The sequence below is a fragment of the Opisthorchis viverrini genome (genome assembly GCF_000715545.1).
Source record: "Opisthorchis viverrini unplaced genomic scaffold opera_v5_88, whole genome shotgun sequence".
Lineage (NCBI taxonomy): Eukaryota > Metazoa > Platyhelminthes > Trematoda > Opisthorchiida > Opisthorchiidae > Opisthorchis > Opisthorchis viverrini.
The window spans coordinates 988,290-1,015,006 of record NW_008751745.1 but is presented as its reverse complement, the minus strand read 5'-3'; the positions used below and the strand labels follow the sequence as shown (position 1 = coordinate 1,015,006).

Sequence of the window (26,717 nt, the reverse complement as noted above, 5' to 3'; positions counted from 1 at the left end):
TGTGTGACTAGGCAAATGAGTATTATTTGTGGAAAGTTTATACATTTTTTTACTGTACGGTATTCTGTTCATGAACAGCACGAGACTTAATCAATTTGGTAAATTGTCTGCCCAACAACCTTTTTTGCAGTCTCAGTTTGGCGGCGAAAGCGAAATTGGAAAAAAAACTATTCCATTCCAATAGAGATTATTGCTGACACAAATAGCACTTATAAACTTAAAGTTGTTTTGTGCTCAACTAAACCAGTATAAATAGCGATTCCGAAAGGACATTGCGTCAAAACTTGTGAGCGCTCTGCATAGTCATATATACATTCTAATCGCCGAAGACGCTTTATCTCCACACATTAGTGCATCCTAACCGAGAAGGATCCAATCGTTTAGTAGTGAGACTCTGAGGTATCGACTGAAATTACGTTTTACGCTGTTTAAATAACAAGACATCTGTAATACACCATTCATAATGTTGTTGAAAACTTTTCCTCAGCCCACAACCGGTTTTTCCCTTCTTGGAGCTCATCAGGGATGCATAGTCTCCCACCTGATGAGACTTAATTGGGCTGAAATATGCATTGAGCTGTCGAAGGGTTGTGGGCAAATTTATGGTCAAGAAGTCATGCTTTCACATCTCGAATGTCGTACAAACTGAAGCAGAAGAAGTCCTTTATGCAGCAAATTTAGTAGACAACTTTATAAATTCGAAACTCATTTTGGACTCACTTGAGTTGCCTATTAATTCCCAATCAAGTAAACTTGTGAGCGCTCTGCATAGTCATATATACATTCTAATCGCCGAAGACGCTTTATCTCCACACATTAGTGCATCCTAACCGAGAAGGATCCAATCGTTTAGTAGTGAGACTCTGAGGTATCGACTGAAATTACGTTTTACGCTGTTTAAATAACAAGACATCTGTAATACACCATTCATAATGTTGTTGAAAACTTTTCCTCAGCCCACAACCGGTTTTTCCCTTCTTGGAGCTCATCAGGGATGCATAGTCTCCCACCTGATGAGACTTAATTGGGCTGAAATATGCATTGAGCTGTCGAAGGGTTGTGGGCAAATTTATGGTCAAGAAGTCATGCTTTCACATCTCGAATGTCGTACAAACTGAAGCAGAAGAAGTCCGTCCTTTATGAAATTTAGTAGACAACTTTATAAATTCGAAACTCATTTTGGACTCACTTGAGTTGCCTATTAATTCCCAATCAAGTTGCAGATGAATCCTCTTCGCCACAAGCGACATCCAGTTTTAGTAATCTCATTTCGGGAAGGGACGGTGGTCTGTGACTGTTCGTCTAGAGGAATAAATAGGGAAAGCAATGTTGAGTATCACTACTATAAATAGTCGAAGAAATAAAGGAGAACTGTTGCCTGTAGTCTTAAATGCTACGACCAAGCGATGCACCGTGAAAGCTACCATAATGCCCGAAAAACAAGACAGTGAGCACTACGATTCTGACACCAGTAACCAAATAAAGCAAACCAAGGTCATCGTAGACTTCTAACAGCGTCGTGATCCATACATTGTTTTAAAAGCCTCTAGACATCTGTTTTCAATTCTTTCTGAATGTGATCATTTCAGCCATGAGGTCATGTTACCATGGTGATTAAATTACACAAAGCACAATCTCACCCCTCTTTTACCATGATCCCGCCTACAAAGAGGATAGAAATTGATAGCATTCTGTAGGATATCACGACTGATTGCCGTCAGCTATGCAAGCACTTTGTGTCTTATCATATCATCTTTGCACCTTGTTCTCGGTGACTGTGGACAGTGTACATCAAAAGAACATGCTTCTGTGGTTATTGTAACCGGAAAAAAGTTTTGGCATGAATTTTAAACTGTCTAGTGATTCCAACTTCTCCCCGTTCGTGACAAAAGATGGTTTACTAGTCAAAGTAAAACAAATCAAATTTCCATGGAGCTTTGTGCTTGAATCCGTGTGTGCAAACGGAATCAGGAAGCTTTCGAAGGTTGACGGTAATGGAAGTGGAATAATTTGGTTTTCTTCTGGATTGATGTTTTAATCAGACCAAATATTCCGCATTCCAACTACCCACAACGAAATATACGACTCCAGGGGACAACGGAAATGCATGTATCACCGCAGCTATTTCCAGCATCATTCTCACATGAAAACTATTGAAAATCGCCCCAAATCTTCAGGTGTGTGTAGATCAAAGCCCATAAATACTTCGGACTGGGCAATCCACTGTTAGGGTTGTTTTCGCACGTCGTAGAAACTAGTCGTCAAAATTCTAAATTATACAGAATGTGATTGTACCGCTTTGGAAGTTGGGACGCCACAAACTTAAAGGGGATTCCTTGAAACGGGAAAGACTCTGTTGTTTGACTGAAGCCTTCTACCATCTCAATACAGAGATGCCAACTCGTTCAAGCCGATTCAGTTGAAGAAAATAGGCCATGTGGCATTTAGAATTTTTAATGAGTGTCTATGAGAATAGCAAAAATGACTCAATGAGGGCTTAGCTAGGGATCCAATCAAAATCAACATCTCCTTTCGTCTTCGTTCAGTTGGAATTCTTATGGAATAATTATACTCCCTCGCCAATGATAGTCACTTAGCTCCAACTAGGTTACGGAGACAGACTAAGATAGACACCGAATTATGGAGATTTGCTTTCAAATGCTTCAAAACTCTGTGAGGATTGCGCCCTTGATGCCTACTTTTTAATCCTAACTCGTAGCGTTCTAGCAATCGTGACACGAACACTGTTTATGTTTCAAGACTTCTCTGTTATCTCGCGCTAAGATGTGTTAGTGGTGTGGGTGTATATAGGTCACGTGACAGACGGAGGTCAGTATGACTTTAACAGTTCGTAATCAGTGGATGCACCTTGGTCAGTCAGTCCATGGGCCGACCTGTACAGATCCCGACTAATATCTGGCCGGCCCATAGCATTGTTGGCGATTCGGACTGTCGACCCAGAAGGTCATACAAAGTAGCGGCGGGTAAAAGTGCCATTCAGCTGGGACTAGGGCTCAGAGTTAGGCACTGAACAGGGGAGATTTACATCCAACCACAATAATCCCCAAAATATATGGATAAAAAGTCGGTTATTTCACCTCTGTTCCTAGCTTTTAGCGCTCACTAAGGTATAGCAGACTCAATGTTAATTTTTGTGATTGATTCGAACCAGTGTTCGTTTGTAAAGAACTATTTGTAAGCTGTGATCACGCCGTTTTCTTCATTTCTCCATTAATTAGGGTCTAATGGGTCCAGAAGAATATTTTTCAGTGGTTTGATGATGGGAAATGGGATGGGATCATTCCAACTAGTAATCGGATGACTAGGAAAGAAGTCCCGATAGCCCGAAATTCCAACAGCCGAGTTGTAATTTTGTCCATCTAATGGTTTTTCTTTAGTTAGGTTAAATGCTACCGTTAGCCAAATGCAGTACTGAAACTAGCTTGACCAATAGATGATGGAATTGAGGTGAGCAACCAAAAGACTACAGTGATCGCGCCCAGGAATAAAAACCAATGTTTGTGACAGATATACACAGACCATTTGCCAGTTCAACTTTCTATATTCCCAGCCAACCAAACTCTACCCCGCACTAACGATGTCACCTCGACTGGTGAGGAAACGTTTGCAATCCGACTGCCAAGCTCGGTCAACGGACCAACAGCGAAGCAGCGCACCAAAGTTACCTACATTCCACAACATTACCAAAAAAACTGGAGTCAACTGGTATCGAAATTCAGACCATGAGTTCAGCAGATCGCTAGACTCACCTGTTCAACACCGCTACAATCACCACTGAGCTTTCTACCATAGACCATAAAAGTACATTTAACCCTTTGTTCATTAGATTCGATTTCGTAGCCGTTATGCCAATGTTCAGACGTCATGCTTTTGGGCCATAAGTTTAGTTTACTTAATGGATATTCTTCTGAGATTGTAACTTTATAAGATAGAATCTCGAGTAGAAAATCAGGAGTTCTCCAGGCCGAATGAGGATTTGCCTGAGATGTTCTAAGGAGGTTAAAACAGTTAATCCAAACTTTTTTATTGTTCTACCGACATTTTTTACACAATTTTCGGTGTCGACTGAAGGACTCCACCAAGCAGTACATTAAGTGAAACCTCTAAGCTGCCGGAAAAGCGGATTCCTAATGACAGATTGTTGACCCGAGTGAGAGTTTCTGTTTCACTACACACCCCACTTTCCATCATTTTCTTTCGAATCAGACGCATGGCTTCTCGAGTAGAACGCAAACTGAAAACGAAGGGGTTGCTACTCTCCAGCTGTTATTTGTCGACTCCCTTGCAAACTGGGGTGGGAGATATGAACCACTACCCCCTGTCGACAAAATCCCACCTTGAGAGCATACATTTGTTCCGAACGTTCGGTTTATTCAGAAGAGCGTTTCCGAAGATTTCAATGTATGATATGTGAAAACTGCGTGACCCAGGGCAGGTAACATTAGCGGAGGAGTGAATGACCGTAACGGGGTCCAGGTGCTTGGGTTATGCACACACGGGTGCACAGCCGATAATGATCAAATCCATTCAGGCTTGGTTGTAGCACTCGTAAGGGAGGGGTCAGGGTTTTTTTCTTGTTTCACACACAGCGGACTCAAAAGTTTACTGAACGATCACGTAAAGTTGCACCTGGTTTGTTTATCATCCTGAATTGTTGTGTTTATGTGCAGTGCGGTTCAAACGTGATTCCGGTATGCGACAAGAGAAGATCATGGTAAATTCAGTCGCTTAGTTTATTTTCGGGGTGCTTGTGAAAATAAAACAGGGAACGCTTGCGTATACTGACTCTTCATGGTGGTAGACGCGTTGAAGGGTTCCAAAAAATTTGTGGTGAGGTTTTTTGTTCGACGTGTTTTTAGTGAAAACGTCGGAGAAAGGAAGGGCTAGAAGAGTGAAGTTGGTCTGTGAGAGACTTACTGTCTAACCAGTTATTGACTTTGTAGAAACTGCAACCGAATTTCGGATTCAACTTTTGTGCGTGTGCAAACCTACTAGCTGGTAAACTTGCAGAAAAATAGATACAAAACCAGGCTACTTTGGCTTGCGACTGGGTAAAAGGAAGATCTTCTCTGCGGAGTTGTTTATTAGAGAAACGTCAAGTGAACAGTTAAAGACTATTAGACAGAAGAACAAAGCTCTCATAAGCATCTTGTTTACAAAACTGAATATCCATCTTTTCCTTGAACGCGTCTTTCTGAACTTTCCTTGATATTCATTGACTGATACTCAGATGCCACAAAGCGATTCCACAAAATCCGTAATAGATCCCACTTTTCAAGAGACGCGTAGCGGATTTACGAGTGAACACAACTCGCATGCCTCATCACTAGTATCCACCGTAGTAACTCTTTTCACGATGTGACTGCATTGACTGCCTTGAAAACTGAGCTGATATCATTTAGTTGATTGATGAACAAATCGTTCTGTTTCGGTACAAGGCTGGTTTCAATAAGGTTTGGAGAAAGATCTACTAATTCCACATATAAACAGTCTTATTCGCAAGTAATGGTCACCGTTTAGTGTACACTCTGGATTTATTGTAATCAGGGTTCGTTTGCCTTTATCAGTAGCCTAGAAAACATTTCACGGTCATGTCGAGTGGCTTGGCTTAAAAAGTGAAGCATGAGAAATGGCGTTCCTTAGAACAAATAAGCGGTGTTGAAAAGTAACCCTCCTAGAAGAATCACAATATAAACAATGTAGATGTTAGGTTCACATATCTGTGTATTTGCTATGGAGGAAGTAGAATTCATCTTATTCGTCAAAACAGACAATATGCCGTCCGCGGGGTTCATGTGGTGTTTGTATGCATTCAAGTGAACCAGTACTCCCTTCATCGCCCGAAGGGGATGAAATCGGAATGAACGGGTTGTGTAATAACTAATTCTCCCAGAGTTTGTGCTAGGCACGACACAACTTAGACGCAGTGTTTGTGATACTGGTTAACAGAAATGCTAATGTGGGCTTCGTTACAGTCAGCCAACTCGAGTAAAGATCCACCCACTAAGCCCTACCATCTTCCAACGCCATTTGGAGCTCATCAGATAGGCATGTTCCCAAACTATTTTTCACCTTACTACCAAATTCAACATCAGATTGTTCGTTGAGGAAACTATACACTCATCTGCAAACTAATTTGCTGCTAACCAGACTCAACTGGATTGCATAAACGACAGACTCAGACTGCCCGACGGACAACAACAAATATGGAGTATTCACTGCATTTTACTTTTAGCTATGGGTTGTGTCTGCGTCACAGGGCAGCTGAAGTCGATGTCAATTAAAGTCAGCATTCGTTACGAAACCGGAGGGAACTTTACGGTTGTTTGACCTCGTTGGGAACGATTCTGAGCGTCTCAGTCCTCCAGTCTCGATCCGTTTGAAGAACAGCGTCAATAGAAAGCTGTCCAAAAAGATGTCAGACCACGGAGGTCACAGTACAAAATCTGAAGTCGATATTTTGTCAAATAAACACATGTTGTTAAAAGATAATTCTATCCAGAGAGGAAGAACAATGGTTTCCTCAGATGATATAACATTTCACGCAACTAGGCAGTTTTATCTCGCACTTATAGGACGCGTAAAAATGAATCCACGTCTACCCGTTTGAACAATTGTGCAATTAAAGTTAACAACTGAGCCAAGTGAGTATGGCGGTGATTCAAGGAAATGGCGAAATGTCCCTTAATGGTGCAAACCATTTAAGCGTTTTTCTTTGTTTGTACTGACGAATACTCCCGGAATTTCCTCACAGGAACCATTTTGTTTCTGCTTTAATTGCTTATCCTGCAAATTCCTACGCACCAAAGTTCAGTCCATATGAGATCGTGGAACTCCCGGTCGACTGATCAACCAGGCTTGGTTTTTTACTTGTGTTATCATATCGATTACCGTCGGTCGATCTGAGAGCTTGGACATTCCCGACCCCTAACCCTGCGTGCATCCAGTCTCATTCATCCGGGTCCAGAGAACTACCAAGTGCAAACATCTGAGGCAGAAAATGTTCACGGACCACAATGTCCGGATTGGTAGTTCACATCACTCGGAGATTTATGCAACCTTCCGGTTAGCTGTTTTGCCAAAAGGGGCGGATCAACAGCGTGACAGGATATGGTGTTGCCTATATTTCAGTTATGCAGTTGATGTCACGTGTTTCATTGCCAACTAGTCTTTCGAGCAGACTTCTTATAAAGGCTGCTTTCTTCTTCGGCAGACTACTTATAATTTGTAGGTACTGAGAAGGATTATGAAGTCCTAATCGACGTTTCATCTTGCAGACGAAATCAACCTACACTAAAAAGCCAAGAATTTCTGTATAGCTGGTTTATCTTCCACTCAAGAGCTAAATTTTCCATTTGAATCTCTATGACCCCATCTAAGGTATGTTTTCTGAGTCCACTTAGTTGTATATGTTCACTTGTTTGTTGAAACCGAATAATGCGTACATTGTACAGATAAAATTTGGTATTTTGTACTTTGTCCGTATCCTAAGTCATCTTCTCTGATCAAGTGGTATTATGCCAGTTTCGCAGTATTGGCATGAGTTACTGGGCATTCATCCATCCAGAGTTGTTGTCAGTCACGCGCCTTCAGATTGCAAATTTATACAGCTGATGAGAATTCCTCCAAAGCGTTTAAGTTATTTCGCCCTAAGCATTTGACAAATCGACTTCACCATACTTTTTCAGATGCTAACAGAAACATGGGGTCACAAATGGAAGTCGATAAGAATTCAAACGCCCTTTGAGAAGTCAGTTTAACATTCTAAGTGTTAGTTTACTTAATGTGCGTACCGAATGTGTGCTAATCGACATTTTCTTCAAGAAGTGAATGTTACCAACAAATGTTCTGTTGTCTGAATTTAAATGAAGGCCACTCAGGAACAATACGAGGAAAATAGACCGTGAAAATGCTGTTTGAGTTAGTGAAATTTAAGTAGTATGATCAAGCTTTTCCCAACAGACACTTGTCATTTTCAAATCTCGAGCCTCAAGTATTTCGGGTCCGTAGCGTGGACACTTTGCCGTGGCGGCGGTGTTCGGAGATGAAGTCTAACTGAACGTAACCGATGTGGATAGCAGGCAGCACAGTGTGTAACTTTCCTCCACTGCGTTCTTCCACATTAGTTGATATTTCAGTGAGAAATTTTTCACAAAATGAGGCAGGAAGCCTAAGATTCTGGAAATAAACGCTTTACAAGACGTTGTACCCAAAACCTCGGATAGACAAGGCCGAAAACAGAATTAGAAATGCGCACAAGATAAAACAAGATCAATATGGCTGGTTAGTTTGTTTAAGAACGTTTGGTTAGTGACACACATATTTCCCGCCACTAACTAATGAAATCGCTACAACTCTGGACAAAATGATTGCAAGAACCGTGGCAAACAGACTAGCGGTTATCCACACGACCCGAGCCACCAGCATTCCGTAGAATCCAAGGCAGTAGAATACACATGAGTTTTACTGTAAGATTTGTGCCCGCAGAGCGGCTTACTACCACATTTCATCAGCTACCTGCTTCCAACTGAAAGTGCGGATCAGGCACCTAAAGCAACTTTAATGGGGAAATTGCTAAGCCACAGCAAGCACCACGCATAAGTCTGTGAAACAGTAAGACGAATCAGGACCTGACAGCGCACGTGGAATAGATATTCATCTCGCAGTGTTTGTGTAGTGAAGTGTGGTACTAAACACTAACGAAGGATATCCTTTACCCACAGGTCCATTAGGGCAAATTTAATCGAGTTAGCTCACGCCTGGAACAATGGGTCAGCAGTCATGCATATCAACTTATAATGCTTTGTGATACTTTTACCAATTCGTAATTCAAACCAGATTTGTTACAGCCAACGATCCGTTTCATGGCAAGTGAGTGGAGCTGTGCGGATGAAGGGCTTCCATATTCTGCCTGAATACTCGGGAACCACCACAACACTGGCTGTGTCTTTTTAGACACCTGTCGTACTCGCCCTTATCTCGTTCCTATGTCTCGCTGCTGGTGGGAGCTTTTCGATCAGCCATAAGCATAGACAGACTGGAAGTTATATGGTGGCTGCACAAAAACCAAACTGATTGCCAAATGAGTGTAGTTCTCGAAAACAGTCCAATTTAGGTTCAAGTAGAACATAAGGTTGACGGAAACTCGGGGACTGCGCCTACCTGATGAGCCCCAAGAAGGGAGAAACCGGTCGTGAGCTGTCGAAGAGTTTTCAGCAACCATGTGAGTAGTTTCCTGTATGAAAATAAGTGTTTGGTTTCCATGATTATCTTGGTTTCATGCGTGGATTTGGCTACTTGGGTGTGTTTTGAATGAGTTCGTTATGATTGCCAGTGTGTGTTTTGAATGAATTCGTTATGATTGTCAGTGCAGAACAGTGTTTAACTTTAAGGACATGCCGGTTCCCCTGAACAAAGTATGGAAGTAGCCGAATGAGCTCACCACACTTTTAAAATCATCGCGCAACTAGAAGGAAACTGGTTAGTGCAGATACTGATGCGTCAGTACCAGATTATCAATTTTATGGCGTCTCTACGACAGGGAGACAGCATTCTCGTGATAAAGGTGACTAGTTGCAAAACTCATGGAATACCCCGGGTAGTCTGGTTGTCACATGCACTTCCTTCTTGATACTCAAGGATGGATTTAACCGACTGACTGCTGTGGTCTCAGCGAACTTCACAACACATGAGTTCTGTTGCTGGTAAAAACTAAGCTCAGACCAGCTCAGTGACATGTAGCTAAAATGTGTCTGCCTGTTGGCTGCTGTGGTGATTGACGACCAGGCACATGTATTGTGTTTTGGACAGCTATCCGAATTCGAACCCAGACAAGGACGTGTTTTCTCATTCGTAAATTGAGAGTCCTGTAGGTTCGGCCTCGGTAAATTTTGTTACCGTTAGATGTGAACTGCTAAACGCGGTCAAACTTTGCCCAATTGGGTGTATCTCCTTTGACTGAAAGCAGCGACAATCCCTTGAGACTGACCGAAAACCTAGAATTCTGCAACCTGCGTTGTCTTCTTCAATGCCGAGGCTGAATAGTTGTTCGTATTAGCGGCTTTGCAATACGGTTTGAAGGGAAAACCTATACAAACTGACTGCTGGATGCTGTTTACTAACAGGAGTCATCTTCGGTCCGACGTGCCGTTTGGTGAACCGTGCAGGATAGCCGTTTCTTGCCAACGTCTACGACAAGTTCTAGGTCGTTTGAGATACATTTGAGAACAAAGTTCGGGGAGCTTTTTGCTTCAGCTTCACAGGTTTCAAACCAAAGCGACGTATACTTTGAACTAACCATGTAGGTTTCTTCTAAAAACTACATTTAATGGACGCGTTACGTATGAACACGTACGAACATGCTCCAAATTTTCTCTCAGAATCAAGGGTAACCGCTACCTTCAGTTAAGAGAGATAAACCCAATGGGGGCGGGTTCAACACTGCATATCAATTCACGTGCAATCGGGGCGCAGGTTACATGGTGTTTCAATGCTCGAACGAAGAGACACCATTCTTGGTTCAACGTAGGAAAGTGGTCCAAAGCTGGATATATTTGCTGATCATGTCACAGCCATCGGTAGGTAAATATCTTTGACCACAGGCAACCAGTTTGACTTGACCTCAGTTTTTACCAGTATACTGATCCAGTAAAACCCACAGAGGTTTGCCGAGAACTCAGCAATCGATTATATCCATCCTTGCGGTTCCAGGAGGAATTCGATATCATACTCCCTGAGAATGTCATAAGTTTTGTAATTACCTGTCAATCAACACTATAATATATCTTCCGGTCATTGGTAATTTGGTATTGGCAATCCAGTCTGATAGATATGAGTCTACCGATTTCCTTTGTCCAAAATACCGATGGGAAATAAGCGCCTCATACTGTTCAAATCTGGGTGTCTAGTCTCGGGCGCAGAAAACATAGGTTGCACTGTTTCCTTTTCTATGAGTAGAAAGGGCCAAAGAATGATGTAAACTTAGATTGAGCATGATTACTGAAGCGCAACTGACGCATACACTTAGATACATACAATGCTATGGGTACCTTGGTGATTTTGAGGATATCACACTTTGTGCCTCATTGTACACACACCTGACAGATCCTGTTCGAATAGGAGCGCAGTAAACCCGATTAGGATGACGGCTTCAGAAAGGATGATTAACCAAAAAACAGATTACAGTAAACAGGCAGAAAATTAAAGCACATGATCTGCGTTTTCCTCAACAAAACGCACATCACTGGGCAATGCTGGTATCAAGCTCAAACTAAACCAAGTTGAATCCCGCGAACGACATATAATAAACCGTATAAATGGGAGTGTATAAATGATCTACTTTACAGATGCTAAGCTGAATGGGAACAAGGTCCTAATTTAGTCCCACCTTGCCAAGGTGAACGACAATACTCTAATTTTTTCCTCACTTTGAAGGGCCAAAAAATTGGTTTGGGCAAAAGTACAATAATGTTTTGAAGTAACATATCCAAACGTCACAAAAGGACTTTCTCAAATGAATATCCACAACAGGAGTATTCAAATCAGTGCAAACCAGAGACACGGTTTATTGATCTGCTAGAGTGTACCAAATCAACATGTTTGGTTATATTGACCGCTTACCAACTGACAACGTCAAATGCCTGGATGCGAGTTGTGCTAACTTGAACTTTTTTAGTTGGCTTTTCTTTGTAAGCTCATGCCGTTTTCCTTCGTTATTTGAGAATGGCGAGGTGATAACAGTCAGTTTCCTAACATTTCTCTGATTTTCAGAAAACCAATTTGCGCAGCGGTATTCTGGTTGAATTGGGAATGAACTAAGTTGATTCAGCAAGGCCAGTTCGGGTATACCTCCAATAATAACACGGTGAAGATAGTTCATCCTCAGTGAGAATCATCAGCAGTACCTACGACGTGTATCTAGAAAGTCCCTCCCTGACAGTAGTCGAAACTCTTCACTTGAGAGCTGCTGAATGGTAGTTAGGGTAAATATGACGTCATTGTCATTTCAAAAAAACTTAATTACTATCACGTGACTCGATGGTGACCGCAGCCTCTGATAAAACTATTATTAAAGGACTTGTTTGACTTGCTTAGCATTCCACTGTTTCAGAGTACTACTCATATTTGATGGTTTGCGTGTCAGACATTTTAATGTTTGTGTTTGGATCTTCCTTGATTAATGCAACACACAAACAGATAAAGTGGATTCAACTCCTTCCTACTTAAGCATGATGTAGTTTCTATGCGAGGTTAAATTTACTGGATAAATAGCCACCAGTCGATCTTGGGAATCATCAGACGGGAATCATTCGTATCAAACTATCAGAGTGAGATACGTCTATCAACCGGGTACAAATCCTATCTAAAGAGTAGGATTCACACTGACTTGAGCGTCTCTTCGAACAACCGATTTCGATGTTTTAGGTTTTCCGGGATTCAACTCGACAGATGCAGAGAGAAAGGCGGGATCAAAGTTGTACTATCCCCTCAAAATAAAGTTTGTGGCAAGAGCTCCAGCACCACAATCAAATCTCCACCTGGAGTTCATGTAATCCGGAGTTAAATTTCATGGGATCGCATCTTGCATGTCCCTTGTCATGGGGGGAGTCATTCCGACTACACCTTAATCATATGCCGGAGCTCGCTGAGAGAAGCTGAATATTTTCAGTCCTGCAGCCATAGTGTATGCATACCGACATACGAGCTAACAGGCGCAGGCGTGGCATCGGACGCTCACCCACACGCACAAGGAAAGCAACCTGCCTCCCGTTCTTGCTTCGACTGCCATGTTTCGTCTCCCTTGTGCTTTTGACGATCACCGACTGTGCCAGATGCCCCATACCGCAACGTTGTAACAAGACACCAAAAACACGTGGACCCTATTACGCACTACACAATTTGTCAGAGGACAGTGGGACGTTTGCTTACCACTTACTAAGCAAACGATGATGATGCTGACGATGAGCGGGGCTATGAGAGGAACACATTCCCAAATATCTGTCTCCTAAGCCTCTGCCCATTAACGTTGTTATGTCGAAGGTTTGAAGGGTAGGAACATGATAATATGTCGTTTGCCATCTGGTCAAAGCGGCAGTCAAGTGGCGTCGCCAATCCCACCGCCATGTTAACGCACTTGGTCTTCCTGAACTATGCCGAATTTCTTGTCCTGAAGGTCACGGTTCCAACTCAGTCGTTATTAACTCGTTTGAACAGCTTCGTTTGATATTTTCAATGTTTATTGAGAAGAGAATAGCGGTTTTCTACTTAATAATTACTGTGGAAATTAGTGCTTATCGTCCGAATTCTACTGCAACTTGTACGCAGATTTCAACATCGCTGTCGGTGTTGATGAGATAGTCACCTTCATATGAAACAACACGGAACTACCATGTGGGTGCGAGTGATCCACGCTATTGATCAGCCACTCGTGCCCGAACACTACATTCCTCAACCACTTGTCGAAAGGTCGCAGATTCGAATCCGAGTTCCAGAAGGTGCGCCCTATTGGTGTTTCTCAAAGCACTGCACAGTGATTCTCCGTTTTTTGGCAGGTATTGATTCCACTTGAAGGACAAAAGTTCCATTGAAATGGCATTTGAGTGAAGATCTGGAACACTTTAGGGCAGCCATATTCTCATCATACACTGACTCAATTCAAACGATATATCTTTAACACTCGAAATATAAAAAAGCTCTGTTAGCCAAATCAGGCACGAAAAACAATGCACGTCTAACAGGAAAATGCATCGATATACATACGTCGTATATCACTGAAAAGCTGATCAAGTATCTTCTACCAGAGCACAGAATCACCATTGGTTATTAAGCTATCAGTAGTTCAACCTAAGGATGGCTACTTGTGTCCCCTCTTGTGTACCCCATTAGATGACTGCGTCCTAGAAGCCAGACTGAGATAATATCATCCACAAAGGATCTCGAACACGAAATGTACCTGGGTCGAGATTGTTTGCTCCTAGATGGTTACCCTCTGAGAATCAATTGAGCTTAAGTGATGCTACTGTCTACGTGTACAAGCAGAATTCTTGTTCACCAAACTCATTTGCTAGTTTTGTTGGTTGTAATCAAGTCCGATTACGATAATCCAGTACACTTGATTCACCGGGCCTTCAAATTTATTTTGAATTATTTATCTCAAGCATCTCTGAGACTCAGGTAGGAAAAACTAGATCTTTCTCATCATGGTTTAAATTACCCTCGCTATCGTCTTCCAGCAGAACCTATAGTTCCTAAAATTTGGACGTATTTTGCCTTCAGGATAAGTCATGGATGCGATTTGTCCAGGGTGGATTCTATTGTGTTTTAGACATGTTGTCAACAAACAGGCAGCAGTATCACTCTTATCAAGAAATTAACCATGCATGCAATTGTTGGCTTAGTTATTTACCGGTCAAGAACATAGTTGCTTGATGCAACAATGAGTTTATGCAGAGGAATAGTAGCTATCTGAGCAGAGATTTCCACGGGCTTCTAGGTGTTGGTGCTAGGCGCACAGGGCAGGCCTCACCGAGGTGTTTGGGACGGCAAAAAAACGATATTTTATTGCCAATAGTTTCAACCAAAGCATGGGTGCGATGGGTTCCTAAGGATGCGTTCAACCAAGCCATAAGAAATCAGATCTCACAGTCGTACGAGTTTGAGGTACAGTGAGTGATTTATTGGGTCCATATCCTATTTTATTGTTGAACTGACATGACGATTAACGAGTGTCGGGACAATTCATGAATTCTTTTTTTACCTCGCGGCTTATCTACACGTGCGGTAAATATAATGATCCTGCAAAAAACTTTCCATTGGAGAGTTCATTATGAGGCATCTCATCGGCCATGATTTGGTTTAAGCTCCAAAAGAGGTAGCACCGAAGGAACATGAGTATTCTTCTAGTCTTAATATCTTCTCCTTGGAATCACTCTAAACGTCTTCGTCTTCATCAAAAAACCGGCCACTGAACTCCGCTGGTATTCGTACAAAAAGCTGCTTTCGCATGAAAAATGAGATTACATCACATGGACAACCCTGTAAGGAAGTTTTTCATGATATGGTCTTTGAAACACTGCTTTTGGATAACAAAGGGATCATTCCGAAAACCCGGACCTTGTCCCCAGTTGGTCCGTGACCCCAACTGATAGCATCAGAAGGTAACCTGAAAAATAGTCAGCATGCAAAACCTTATCAAAACTGGTTTATTTCCATATTCAGTTTTAAGTGAACGTAAAACATTGCCACCTCATATTATCCGCACTGACATTTACAATTTAGTTACACTTAAAAGCACACCGAGTCCTGACCGAAAAAGTATGTCTCACGTCATGTCGGCCGACTGCGGTATTTCCCCTCAAACTATTCGGGAAACTGTGATGTTCAGGTCAAGAAAAATCCACAGTCCACGAATACAGGCCAACCTGATGCGGAGATTTTGTTTGAAATAACCTAAAAACAAACAAAGCACTACTACAAAATGCGCTGATGAGCGCTCAGGTAATAGCGAAAACCGTCCTTGACCTGTTTTGCCAATATACTTATGTTTGTCGTACAACCGGTGTGGAAACGGCGATGTCAGTGCATTTCCTTTTAGCGAGTCTGATTTGGAACGGAGAACGTCTCAATGGCTTCAGAGGTTGCCAGAAGCTGTAAGAAAAATCGGAGTGCGTAATCTTTGATGACAGAAACAATTTTTTCGGAGGTATCATCTGCCAAGCCACCACATTTTTTTCAAACAATTCATGGACCTTCATACCTTCTGCACGTTTTCGTGCACCGTCCTTTGTCCTGCCATTCCCAAATCTCAAAGTATATTCAGTTGTGTGACAGACATGATCTGGTTATCAGTAGCCTGAATACCATCTTGCCCACATCATTGACCGAAGCTGATCACAGCTCGTCCAGTCTCTCCTGTTCTCTCACGTATCAATTTTTCTTCGCCATCATCTTAGTGCTCCATACGTTTCCATACGTCTGGATTTACTAACATTCATTATTACGCTTCATTTATTTTCGTTCCAGAAACTTATGATGTTTTTGAAATACTTAATTATTAATCACTGGCCCAAAGTTATCTTCTTCCTAAGGTGCAAATCTGCTCAACCCTAGACAAGTACTGGCAAATTTGGGGTAGCACTTGTTCTCGATTCATCTGTCACACTCATGGTGTCCCTAAATCACCCGTTAGCCGAACCTTGGTGGCATCCGCCGTCGTCAGTTTGCTTCATCTCACCGTCACTTCCGTGGATGTTTGTCGGAGCTGTCTTTTTTGTACCAACCCCCATGTTGCGCAATCCTTAAACCTCATTTTGTCAATCCGGTTATCTGTATGAAGTATTCAAAAGCCTCTGTGAACCGTTTTTAGGGTCTATTGCGTGTCACACCGAGCAAGGCACCAACCAAACTCGCCTGACTGGTAAGTGCGTTTTGAACAGGTCTTGTTATGTTGCATCATAAAATGGAAAGAAAGAAGTCATATGACGCAAAGTTCCAGGCCAACCAGGCTGAAAATTGTGAGTGACTGTACGAGAGGGACTTAGATGGAAGTCAAATTATCTTGGTTTTTGAGCTATATGAAACAGAAGCTAATGACGGAGTTGTTTTCAACCGAATGTTGGGTTAGTGCTGCAATGGGCGATGCCGGAAGGCATGCTGTGATGAGGGTGACTATCAAGTAGCAAATATATAGCTCAAGCAAACTTTTGAGTTCATTATTTGTGAATCTAGCCTAAGCAACAAGCATCCTGTTACAATTGTGGCTAGTTTCCCCTCTGAGTTGAACGGTTATATACTTAAAATGTCTTGGAACCATGGAATGTTTGCCCATTGGACACTAGCGTCACTAGTTTATGGATTCAGAAAATTCCTAGCCTTGAGAAAAACTTCTCCAGATTTTTAATCTTAGTATCAGAGTTTAACTGGTCCTCTAATAGAACCTTTTCTTTCCTCGTATGTCACTTCATGATTCCTCCTGGTCGGAGGACTTTTACTACGGTACATTGCATCAGATCCCGTGTCTGTGTTAGATAAATTGTGACAAAGGATGTTAGTTTAAACGAGTCTGTAGTTTTGAAGCAGTTGACTCTCAGTGGAAACCAGGAAGCAGTGCTTTCTTGGGGAACGAATCGATCAAATTCAGCGGAAACTAGCTCAGTCCGTCGGAGATCCTTAGTACCATATGTCAATCCACTTCCAAAAGTTGCTTGGATTGTATTCTGTCTGGCAAACATCTCCTCGCACGGCACATTCCTATGCGAAAACTAAAGGTACACTTTGATGACTCATCTTTCTGTTGGAACTTAAGATAGAGAGAGATGTGACTGAAACTAAAGTTTATACTAGCAACTTTACACGTGGGACTCATACTGTCTCTTAGCCTTCTAGATGTCAGAATGCCAAATGAATCTCTTTCAAATGGAAGATTGGTTTAAGTTGACCTCTCCACTATGGAATGCCCTATGAGTTTATTTTCTGCAAATTAAAAAGTGGCTTCCAAGTTAGGACAATAGAATGTGGATTGTTGGATTAGTGTTCCTAGTGACCGTGACATGAGGTTGCTTCTGAAAAAGTCTGGAGGAGTAGGACCTGGTGGGGATCCTAGTGGGATACCATCTTTCTGTCGGTATAATGCGCTGTCGCCACTGAGTAGGACTTTGTGTTCTAAGTCATCTCGGATTCTAACCAGATGTCATTTCGCTTGTCTCAGGGTTACGCGTAGACAAACGCTGGATTCTTTGTCGGTCGTGTTAACCGTCCTATTACGTTCACTGTCTACCCGATCACCGAAGAAGCTATCCGTGGTTTGCCTGCTCCTTGAAACAGATGAAAGCACAAACCGTACTTGGGAAATGCCAAAGTTGGTGTAACTAGAACGGAAACATGCCTTCGCTTGTGAAACAGGCAGCAAACAACAGGGTATTCAGTCACCACACTCTCCGTTTTTTTAGTGATACACCGGAGGACGTATTCACATGAGATACCACGAACGTGCAAGTTGAAGGGAGGTGGTGTTTGGCTTAGACATGGATGGGCAGCGAAATAAGACAAGTATCACTTTCGCCTCATACCAGGCACTGTTGGGATGGTATTGCCCATGTGTGTGTGTATACACGCGTGTGACACCAGCGGGAGACAAATTTTGGACATCATCAATGGCGCCAGTTTTCTTGTTGTCTAGTGATTAGAATGCGCACCCCCGAAAACAACCACACCAAAGTTGCTAGTGGTCTGAATGCACTGTGTCGAGCTGCGAATGGCATTGTCTGGAAACGTTTGGGATCAGTCGTCAAAATAAATCGGCAATGAGAAAGAGAGAGGCGCCGTCGACGTGCGGCATGTTAAAAACCACTAATTGTCCGTACACCATACAACCATAACTAGCAGCTGTTGTCCGCTGAGGAGCGGACGCATCTGGCAGATATGTGTTTTGAGGAAGGGGCGTTCTAGGAAGAACAGTAAACTTTCTGGATAATTTTGGAAACCTGTGAACAGCCGCAACCAATACCTGTACAGTCAGGATGACGAGAACTAGTGGTGATTGAGAGAGACATGACTTTGTAGTGAGACCGCCTCATGGTACGCACACACTCATACTCATTAGTTGAGTGTTGACAGTTTGGTTGACAATGATTTGTATATTTGCAGAATTATCTGGCATATTTTTAGTTTCATGTCCTGGTTTGTTCTGCTACCAAAGTGGGATTTAGGCAGGAAAACTGCCTAGGCGATGAACACTCAAAAATAGCCAGTGTTCTACAGGAGAGTTGACAAGGTTTTGACCATTGCGAATCCAACGTTCGAGCGAAAACAAAATATTGCACCAAAGTACACCTGGCCTGCTAGAAATGGCACCAGAATTGTATGGCACGACAAAGGGATTCTCACCTGGTTTAGGTTCCCCTTAGCTACTCAATAAATTCATCCACTTATAGTCGATGAATTTTCCTCTCTTTTACTAAGGTGAAGCAGTCTTAATTATTCAAACATTCCTCGCATCTTTTGGGCCTTATTCAGGACGGTGGGGGTCGCCAAGTGAAGCCAACTAAATGGCAAGCATGTCCAAACTCATTGTCGTCTTATGATTCGAAATCGTTTTTTTTACAATCATTCATGACCCTACAAGTATTTGTTGAAGCAGATGGTATGCTGGCGTCCAACGATCATGTCATAACCACATAAGCCTGCCCTCAAGAATAGATTCTACCTCGATTTTAGCTAGGGCATTTTGAGCGAAACCCTGGCGAGAAAACCTCACCACTTTCCAGGTAATTATTCGGTTGCACTGGTGACCGAAGACGAACAGGCATCAAATGTCTTTTAGCCCGTGAATGCCCCTCTTCCTTCTGTAAAAAACTGAACTAACAAAGGTTTTGTACACAGGTCCTTTGGGATAAACAGGGCCGAATGTAGTATGAGTTGCTATACGCTCCGCGAGCTTTGTTTCCGCCGATACTGAAAGTGTCTCATAGATAGATGAACCTGTAAGCTAATTCAAAGTTTTTTCCACCAGGATTCATTTGTGAGATGGAGCCTCGTCTGTTTGTTAGTATACATTTGCATCTAAAGAAGGTGCAACGCTTTTCAGTGTCGGACAGAAGTCGCTGGCTTGTTGGAACTAGTCTAACTGGACTGAGGAGTATTGCGGGCTAAGAGTGTCATCCGGGTAATTTAGGTCTACAAATCTATCTCTTAACATCAGGTTGATATCCGGGTAGATTGATATGTTTATGAAGCTCGTCACAGTTCGATGGCGAAAATATTTCCATGTGGGCCTACGCATAGCGGTCTGAAGATGTTATCATTTTACTCACGCTGTTTCCAACAATACTACTCCATATAGCGGGGCCACAAAGCAATACGCTAAATGGTTTCAAGAAGTAGATACCCTCCAACAATAGATAAATTACGCACGGTTTATAGGTTACTCTGGTTAGGGCATGTACTCCGCATGCCAGAAGACCGCCTGCCCCGCGAAGCTCATTTCACCCAGCCCTGTGCCGAGTTGACGCGACTGAGGGGTGAATAGTGTACGACCTGGCAATGAAGCTAAATCGGATCGACAACTGCTGCCTTTCTGGATGGATCCCCCGGGACTCAACTCACCAGTGTTAATGGCACCGATAGAAATGGCCCAATCGCTATCCCCTTCAACGCTCAGTTGCCAAGTTCCCCAACTAACCAACCACACCATCGCCTCTAAGGCTTTGCTATATTTCTCACACTCTTCCACTCTCAGGTGATCAAGACTGTAGCAGCGTGAATCAATACGCCCATGGTACGTGGCTTATGGCCGATATATTGAAACCGATCTGACATAGCGAATCCATCAACCAAATCGAAGGTACCTTCGGTAGGGAGGGAAATGAAGACAAATGGAATGCAATGAATGTGTTACTTTTACAATAATTAGCGCCGTGCGAACATTTGCCAGGAAGCACTCTTCCAGTATGGACCCTGCTTGTCGATTGTTAATCTGCAGCCAGAGATTCGATGTTTGCGACGAAGTGCGACCAACTCGAAAAATTCGTTTTCTAGTGTGCCTGGTCTCACAAATAGATGATTATGAGTAAAACTGTACTTCTTGGATGGACACCCTTTGCAGCCCAAGTTTAGACAGAAAGCCGATTACTATTCACTGGTTCAGAAATCTGTGGCGATAAGTTTAATAGGTCAGCACCAGCCAAGCATATGTCCATCTTGGTGGATTGTTCAATGTTTACATCACATCGACATCATTCCAACCGCTGAGCTCACTGACACCAACGTTGATCAGTTTAGTATTTAACTCGATACTCCTGGCTCTTTCGCACAAGTGGTAGTAGAAATCTAGTTATCGGAGATTTACCCTGAAATTTCTATCGCTGTCCGTTTGGTTTTTGTAGTACAAGTTGCTGTGATGACGAGCTACTTGGCTGACCACTAGTGTGCTGCTGATTGACCCGTTTGGTACATTTTTGGAAACTGAGTCTGCTCCTTCTGACTGGGGCACCTCGACTTTGCTTGTATGCGAAAATTATTGGGCAAACAGTGTCGCTAAGAGTTTTGCTTCTGTATTCCTTGAAAGACTTTCGAGACGCTTGAATACGACACACCCAAGACATTTCTCATGAAGGAATCTGGATCCTAATATCTCGTACTTCTGAAGCATTGAGCCAAAGTGCCGCAGCAAAATATTGTCTGTTTTATCAACCTTCCCTTTGCGTTAGACTTATCTGTTGTGAGTTTTTATGGAATGTCGTCCTAGCTGGTAGTGTACCAGTCAAACACATTACTGTTACCAAAGCTTATTGCGTGCTGACAAGAGCTCGACTTGAAGTTCACGGCAAGGAGGCCTCCCGTGTGTAAAAATGAAGTCCTTTATCACCGATTTTATTTAGCTTCATAAGTGATTGGATGATGGAGGAACACTGTCATCCAACCCAGCAGCTACATACCGTGAATACGCCGATGATATTGTCTTATTCAGCAAAGATAAGCCAACAGATAGACCAGTCCAACTTAAGATCAATACCAATGGTACTAAATTCTTTTCATGCAAGCGAATGTCCACATAGACGTGACGAAATTGAACGCGTCAGTGCGTTTCGCTACCTGGGTTCTACCATTCTACATAAGGGGCAAACTGGGGAAGTGATTGGGCCTCGTGTTGATACAGCAACATACGCAAAATTACCAAGACCCAAATGAGGAGAAGTGAAATCAGTTTACGCTCAAATAAAAGTTTATTCGAATCAGTAATCTACTCAGTCTTATGGTGCGGTTGTGGAACTCGGTCTCGTTGCGTACAAGATGGTTTTTGACGATGTTGTTGACCATCAGTGTATGAGACTCATTCAAAGGCCCCTACAAAATATCCAACTCAGTGACTAAGGAACCCTGATTTCGCATTTCAAGTCTCGGGCAAGTGGTGCAGCTGTCCCTAGCTTAATAGTCGGGATTGGTTCCCCGAAAAATCGACAGTGAGCCTTAGGAACTTGTACTGCACCTTCATCATGCTCCGGTCGGTTTTGCCATTTTGGAGGGCATCGGAGAACTTGGTTCGGCACCGTCAAGTTGGGGCTAAATTTGGTCTTTAACTACCTGCAGTCTTTGGAAAAAGGATTTAGATCTAAATCCATGTAGACTTAGTCTGTGACTTCCGTTTGTAGGCAGCGTTTGTGAATCTGATTCATTCTGTCACAAGAGACGGTGTCCTTAAAGTAAGGCAATTAAAATATTGATGACTGAATCTTAACCACAAGGTTTCATGTAATCCGATGAAATGAAAACATCTTCCGATTGAAGGACTTACTTTACATCATTTAGTATAGCAAAGGTCAACATGTCGAGGAGCCTGACACTCGCAGAAGGTGCTTTTCTTTTCGGATGTTGCCCTAAATTACTTGCATGCCTCTTGTGAAAAAAATCACTCTCCACGTACCCTTTGAAACTTAATTAGGTCCCCGAGCGAACATCTTCTTAGAGCAGAGTCATAATTTCGAATGTTTGTCATTATGTTTGATTGCAGTTGGTTTCTTTCGTTCAACATGATGGTTGGTGACCGATCACTTAAGTAAACACGACCACTTACCGAGCTTCATAGCAGCAGTCAAGTCGAAAATCTGGTGTACTACTTTTATAAAGCAGACTACCCATAAGGTTGCTGAAAACTCTTCGACAGCCCTTCTTGGAGCTCATCAGGTAGGCGCAGTCTCCGAGCTTCCATCAACTTTATGATCTTCTTGTACCCAAATTGGACTGTTTTCGAGAAATTCACTCATCTGCAAATCAATTTGGTTTTCACGGTAGACTCAATCGAATCTCTCGTTTATGATGTCCTCCAACTGAATGTGCTGCACACGGGCCACCTCATGATTCAGTTGGTACGATATTCGAGATATCGTCGTGGACTATCGAAGAGTCTTCATCAACCCTGTGAGTAGTTTCCTTTATGAAAATATACTGCGATATCTCGAATATCGTACCAACTGAATCATGAGGTGGCCCGTGTGCAGCACATTCAGTTGGAGGATATCGTAAACGAGAGATTCGATTGAGACTCCCGTGAAAACCAAATAGTCTACTACTTCATCACCCATCCGGCTAGATAACTTTGTAAACAACGTGATTATTTGTCCCATTGTGGTCACTGCAATTTGCTATGTTGTTCGGAAAACAGCAACAGTCTCAGATCCTTTTCATCCCTTTTAAGCAACGGCATTTACTACACTTTCCTCACACATGGTTTCCTGACTTGATCCTCCCCACTAACGTATATCACCTCATGTAGAGTAAATAATTAAGATATTCATCCTGATACATGAATAGTTGGTGAATTTTTTTACCTGTATGAATCTATTAGTTAATAGACCACGCCCGACCATCTTTGCGTTTGAGGGCCTGACCAACGGGGGTGTGCCCCTTGTTTTACGATTCCTGTACACATAAACTAACATGGCACGAGCCTTCAACGTATTTTACATTTATCTTGACAGCTACGTAAACTGCATTGCGAATCGAAGGCATACAACTGCCGAGAATCATTCTTCCTCTGTTGATTTTCACCAATATAAGTCACCTATCCAGCCCCCTTCAGCCGTGTGAATCCTATCGTGACCTCAGCGACCACGTCGTCTAATTTTGCTGAAGCGGAATCTGAATGGGGGTCACTTCAGAAGGGTTGTATGCATAAACAGGAAACTTTGTATCTTTACGCTGTTTCTTTCCGAATCACCAACAGAATTTGTTGTATGTAAACCCTACACGGGTGGCATGGCACTGAATTGTGAAAAATACACCCTACCACAGCCGACCGTGATTACCTTTAACTCCATTGTGTATCCAGTGTGTATCCATTGGTCCGCATCGAGCGAACCAAACGTCCTAATCTTAACGCAGGGAACTTTCTTGAGTGATTCGCCTTCGTTGGTCAGACGCTAGAGCTGTTCTACGATTGTTAACGTCACAAGCCCTCGACTGAGTCGTCAGAAGGCAGTAATTTTGCTAAGCCCTGGTTCTCGCACCACATCAATGCATTCTCAATCACGCCGTTGAGTAGATTAAAATTTTCTAACATGACGTCGTCTTCTGCCTCGCTTGGATTCGTCATTTAGGATGGTTGGGACAGCTATGTGTCTGTTTCTAAGTAAATTATGTAACTTTCAGAAAAATGATCCCACCCCCTTCAGGATTGAGGCTCATGCAGTACGGATAGTTTGAGCTTGGCAATGAGGTATGGACTAACCAAAATGGTCAGATTTCACTGTAATTCTGCGTGCTTGAACATACTTTGGGTGGTTAGGTAGCAATATGCTTCACCGTAGGAAGACGCCATACACTAATCTCTTATGAGGCGTAGTTTGAGATCACCGAACATTCACGGTTGCGATTTCATTGGACTGTGTGCAACTGGTCAAGAAAAAATAACAGTTTGTCGGCTACTAACCATGCACTGTTGGTGTTAGTTAAAAGCCCCAGGTTAAACAAAGCATACTGTTTATTTGTTACATAACAATTCAAAAGTTTTGTGTAGACTGTTGCAAAAATCCCCTCACCAATCCAGGTGACATATTCAGCACGCTGTTGTAAAGTGAATCGGAGTTGTTGTGCATTGGTTGTTAAAATACAGTTGTTGGTTTGTCAACGCTACCGACATTCCTGTGTGATGTTTGTCCAGCATACTTCACCATAAATTCCTGCAAATGATAATGATGTCCGTCTACAATCACGTATCGGACAAGTAAAGGGGTGTATGACAAACTTTTGGGTATTCGCTACTGGCTGTGCTGTTCCTCGGTCAGTGTTGCGAAAACTACCGTTAATTCATGGTAAATAATGCGCAACTTCCAGCAGGATCCAGCTTAAGAACCGATTATTTTAAGAAGATGCTGAGTATATTCGTAATGCACTGCTCATTAGGTTGCTAAAAATTCGTCGACAGTCTACTACCGGTTTCGACTTTTTTGGGTTTCATCAGGTACACGCAGTCCCTGGGTTTCCGTCAACCTCATGTTCTACTTGAACCCAAGTTGCACAGGCTTCGACAAATACTCTCATTTGCACCAAGAAGAGCGAAATCGGTCGTAGGCTGTCGACTAGTTGTGAGTCTCTCGTTTGTGCTGAATCTAGGCAACTGATACGACATTCGAGATATCGCGATACATGTATATTCAAATGCAGTACTCATTAGATTGCTGAAACTTCTTCGACAGCCCACGACCGGTTTCTTCCTTCTTGGGGCTCATCGTAGCGACTGAAACATGAGGCGGCCTGGTGCAGCACATTCTGTTGCCTGGACACATCGCAAATGGGAGTTGATGCTGAGTAGTTTCACGACTTATGTTTCGTGGCAGACAGGTCGATTCGTTGGTTTGAATGATTTGTAGCATCTGATATTATGGTTACAATGATTTGTTACTTAGATGTATAGTTGAACTTGACTGCGGTGACTGTTCTGGTGATGGCATCTGGAATGCTTTGAACAGGCTGGCTATAATAGCAGCATTTATTGTGAAGTTGAACGCTCGAAAAAGTGACGAAACCGACAGCCGGCTGCCCAAAATTTTCATCAAACCTGGGAACAGTGTCACATCAAGTTGCAGGCTTCACCCTCCTTTTTCACACCCTTGTACCAGTCGAAATTAACGTGGTTTCGTAAAGTGTGAAATCATCCTGGAAACTCAGATATGGCTTGACCATGGGCCTGCTGCAATTTTTTTGGCTTCGCACGCAGCACACCGGAATACCTGTAGACCAGAACGCGCTTAGTCAACAATACCTCGGTTGACTAGGATGACAACCAAGATTCGCTTTAAGGGTGGTAGGTCGAGAATGGTCTCACTATCATCATCATCATCATCATCATCATCATCATCATCATCATCATCATCATCATCATCATCATCATCATCATCATCATCATCATCATCATCAGCATGACATCAGTGTTCAACACCGATGCCACACTGCCATACAACCATGATTTATCTGAAAGCCTTATTGTAAAGAAAAGAGTAAAGGTGGAGGGGGAGGGGTCTACACAACCCAATGCACAGATGTAAGGTGGGAGCAAGTGGTGTGCGAAGTCACGAGGCTCAACGCATGGCACAGATGCAAGGTATCTGCCCTCGGACATATCAACCCACGGACAACCTCGCCAATGAAATTCCTGCCATAAATGCAGCATGTCAACAATGGTTTTTAGTAATTAGGCATATGTATGGACGTAGTGCACCTTACGAGTAGCGTATTACGTCAATAAAATGTATCGCGATATCTCGAATATCGTACCGACTGAAACGTGGGGCGGCCTGGTGCAGCACATTCAGTTGCCTAAGAACATCACAAACGAGAGATTCAGCTGATATTCAAATGAGTGTATTTGCTGAAATTAGGCACATGATTTACGGACTGCCGAGTTGTGAACAAACCAACCCCCTCAAATCGCCCAGACCAAACAATGGCACACCTTTATCGTCGACTGAAAGAAGATAGCTTTGACCAGGCGTGACTAAACGGTTTATGATAAACAAACATTGTTTACAGACCAGCTGACAGAATGCTTCTCTCCGTAAAACAAGAGAATGACCGGATAATTAGAATAAACATTCACAGGGCTAGAAAGGGCAAAACCCGGTCATCGGGTTACAATTCGAAAGATATTTTTGTACACTCGCTATGAACATTTGTCAGAGCAAGTGAGAGAAACTCTCTATTGGTCG

At 42.7% G+C, this 26,717-nt stretch overlaps 1 protein-coding gene across 1 annotated transcript in view; it reads right to left on the bottom strand.

Moving 5' to 3' along the window:
* Positions 1-26,717, bottom strand: part of T265_05007 (hypothetical protein) — a gene marked incomplete at both ends in the record, with an annotated part of 50,736 nt that overhangs the window by 8,982 nt on the left and 15,037 nt on the right. Inside the window, one exon of the mRNA XM_009169897.1 lies at positions 3,771-4,001. Within this exon, the coding sequence (XP_009168161.1) occupies positions 3,771-4,001 (231 nt within the window). The remainder of the gene's footprint in view (positions 1-3,770; positions 4,002-26,717) is intronic.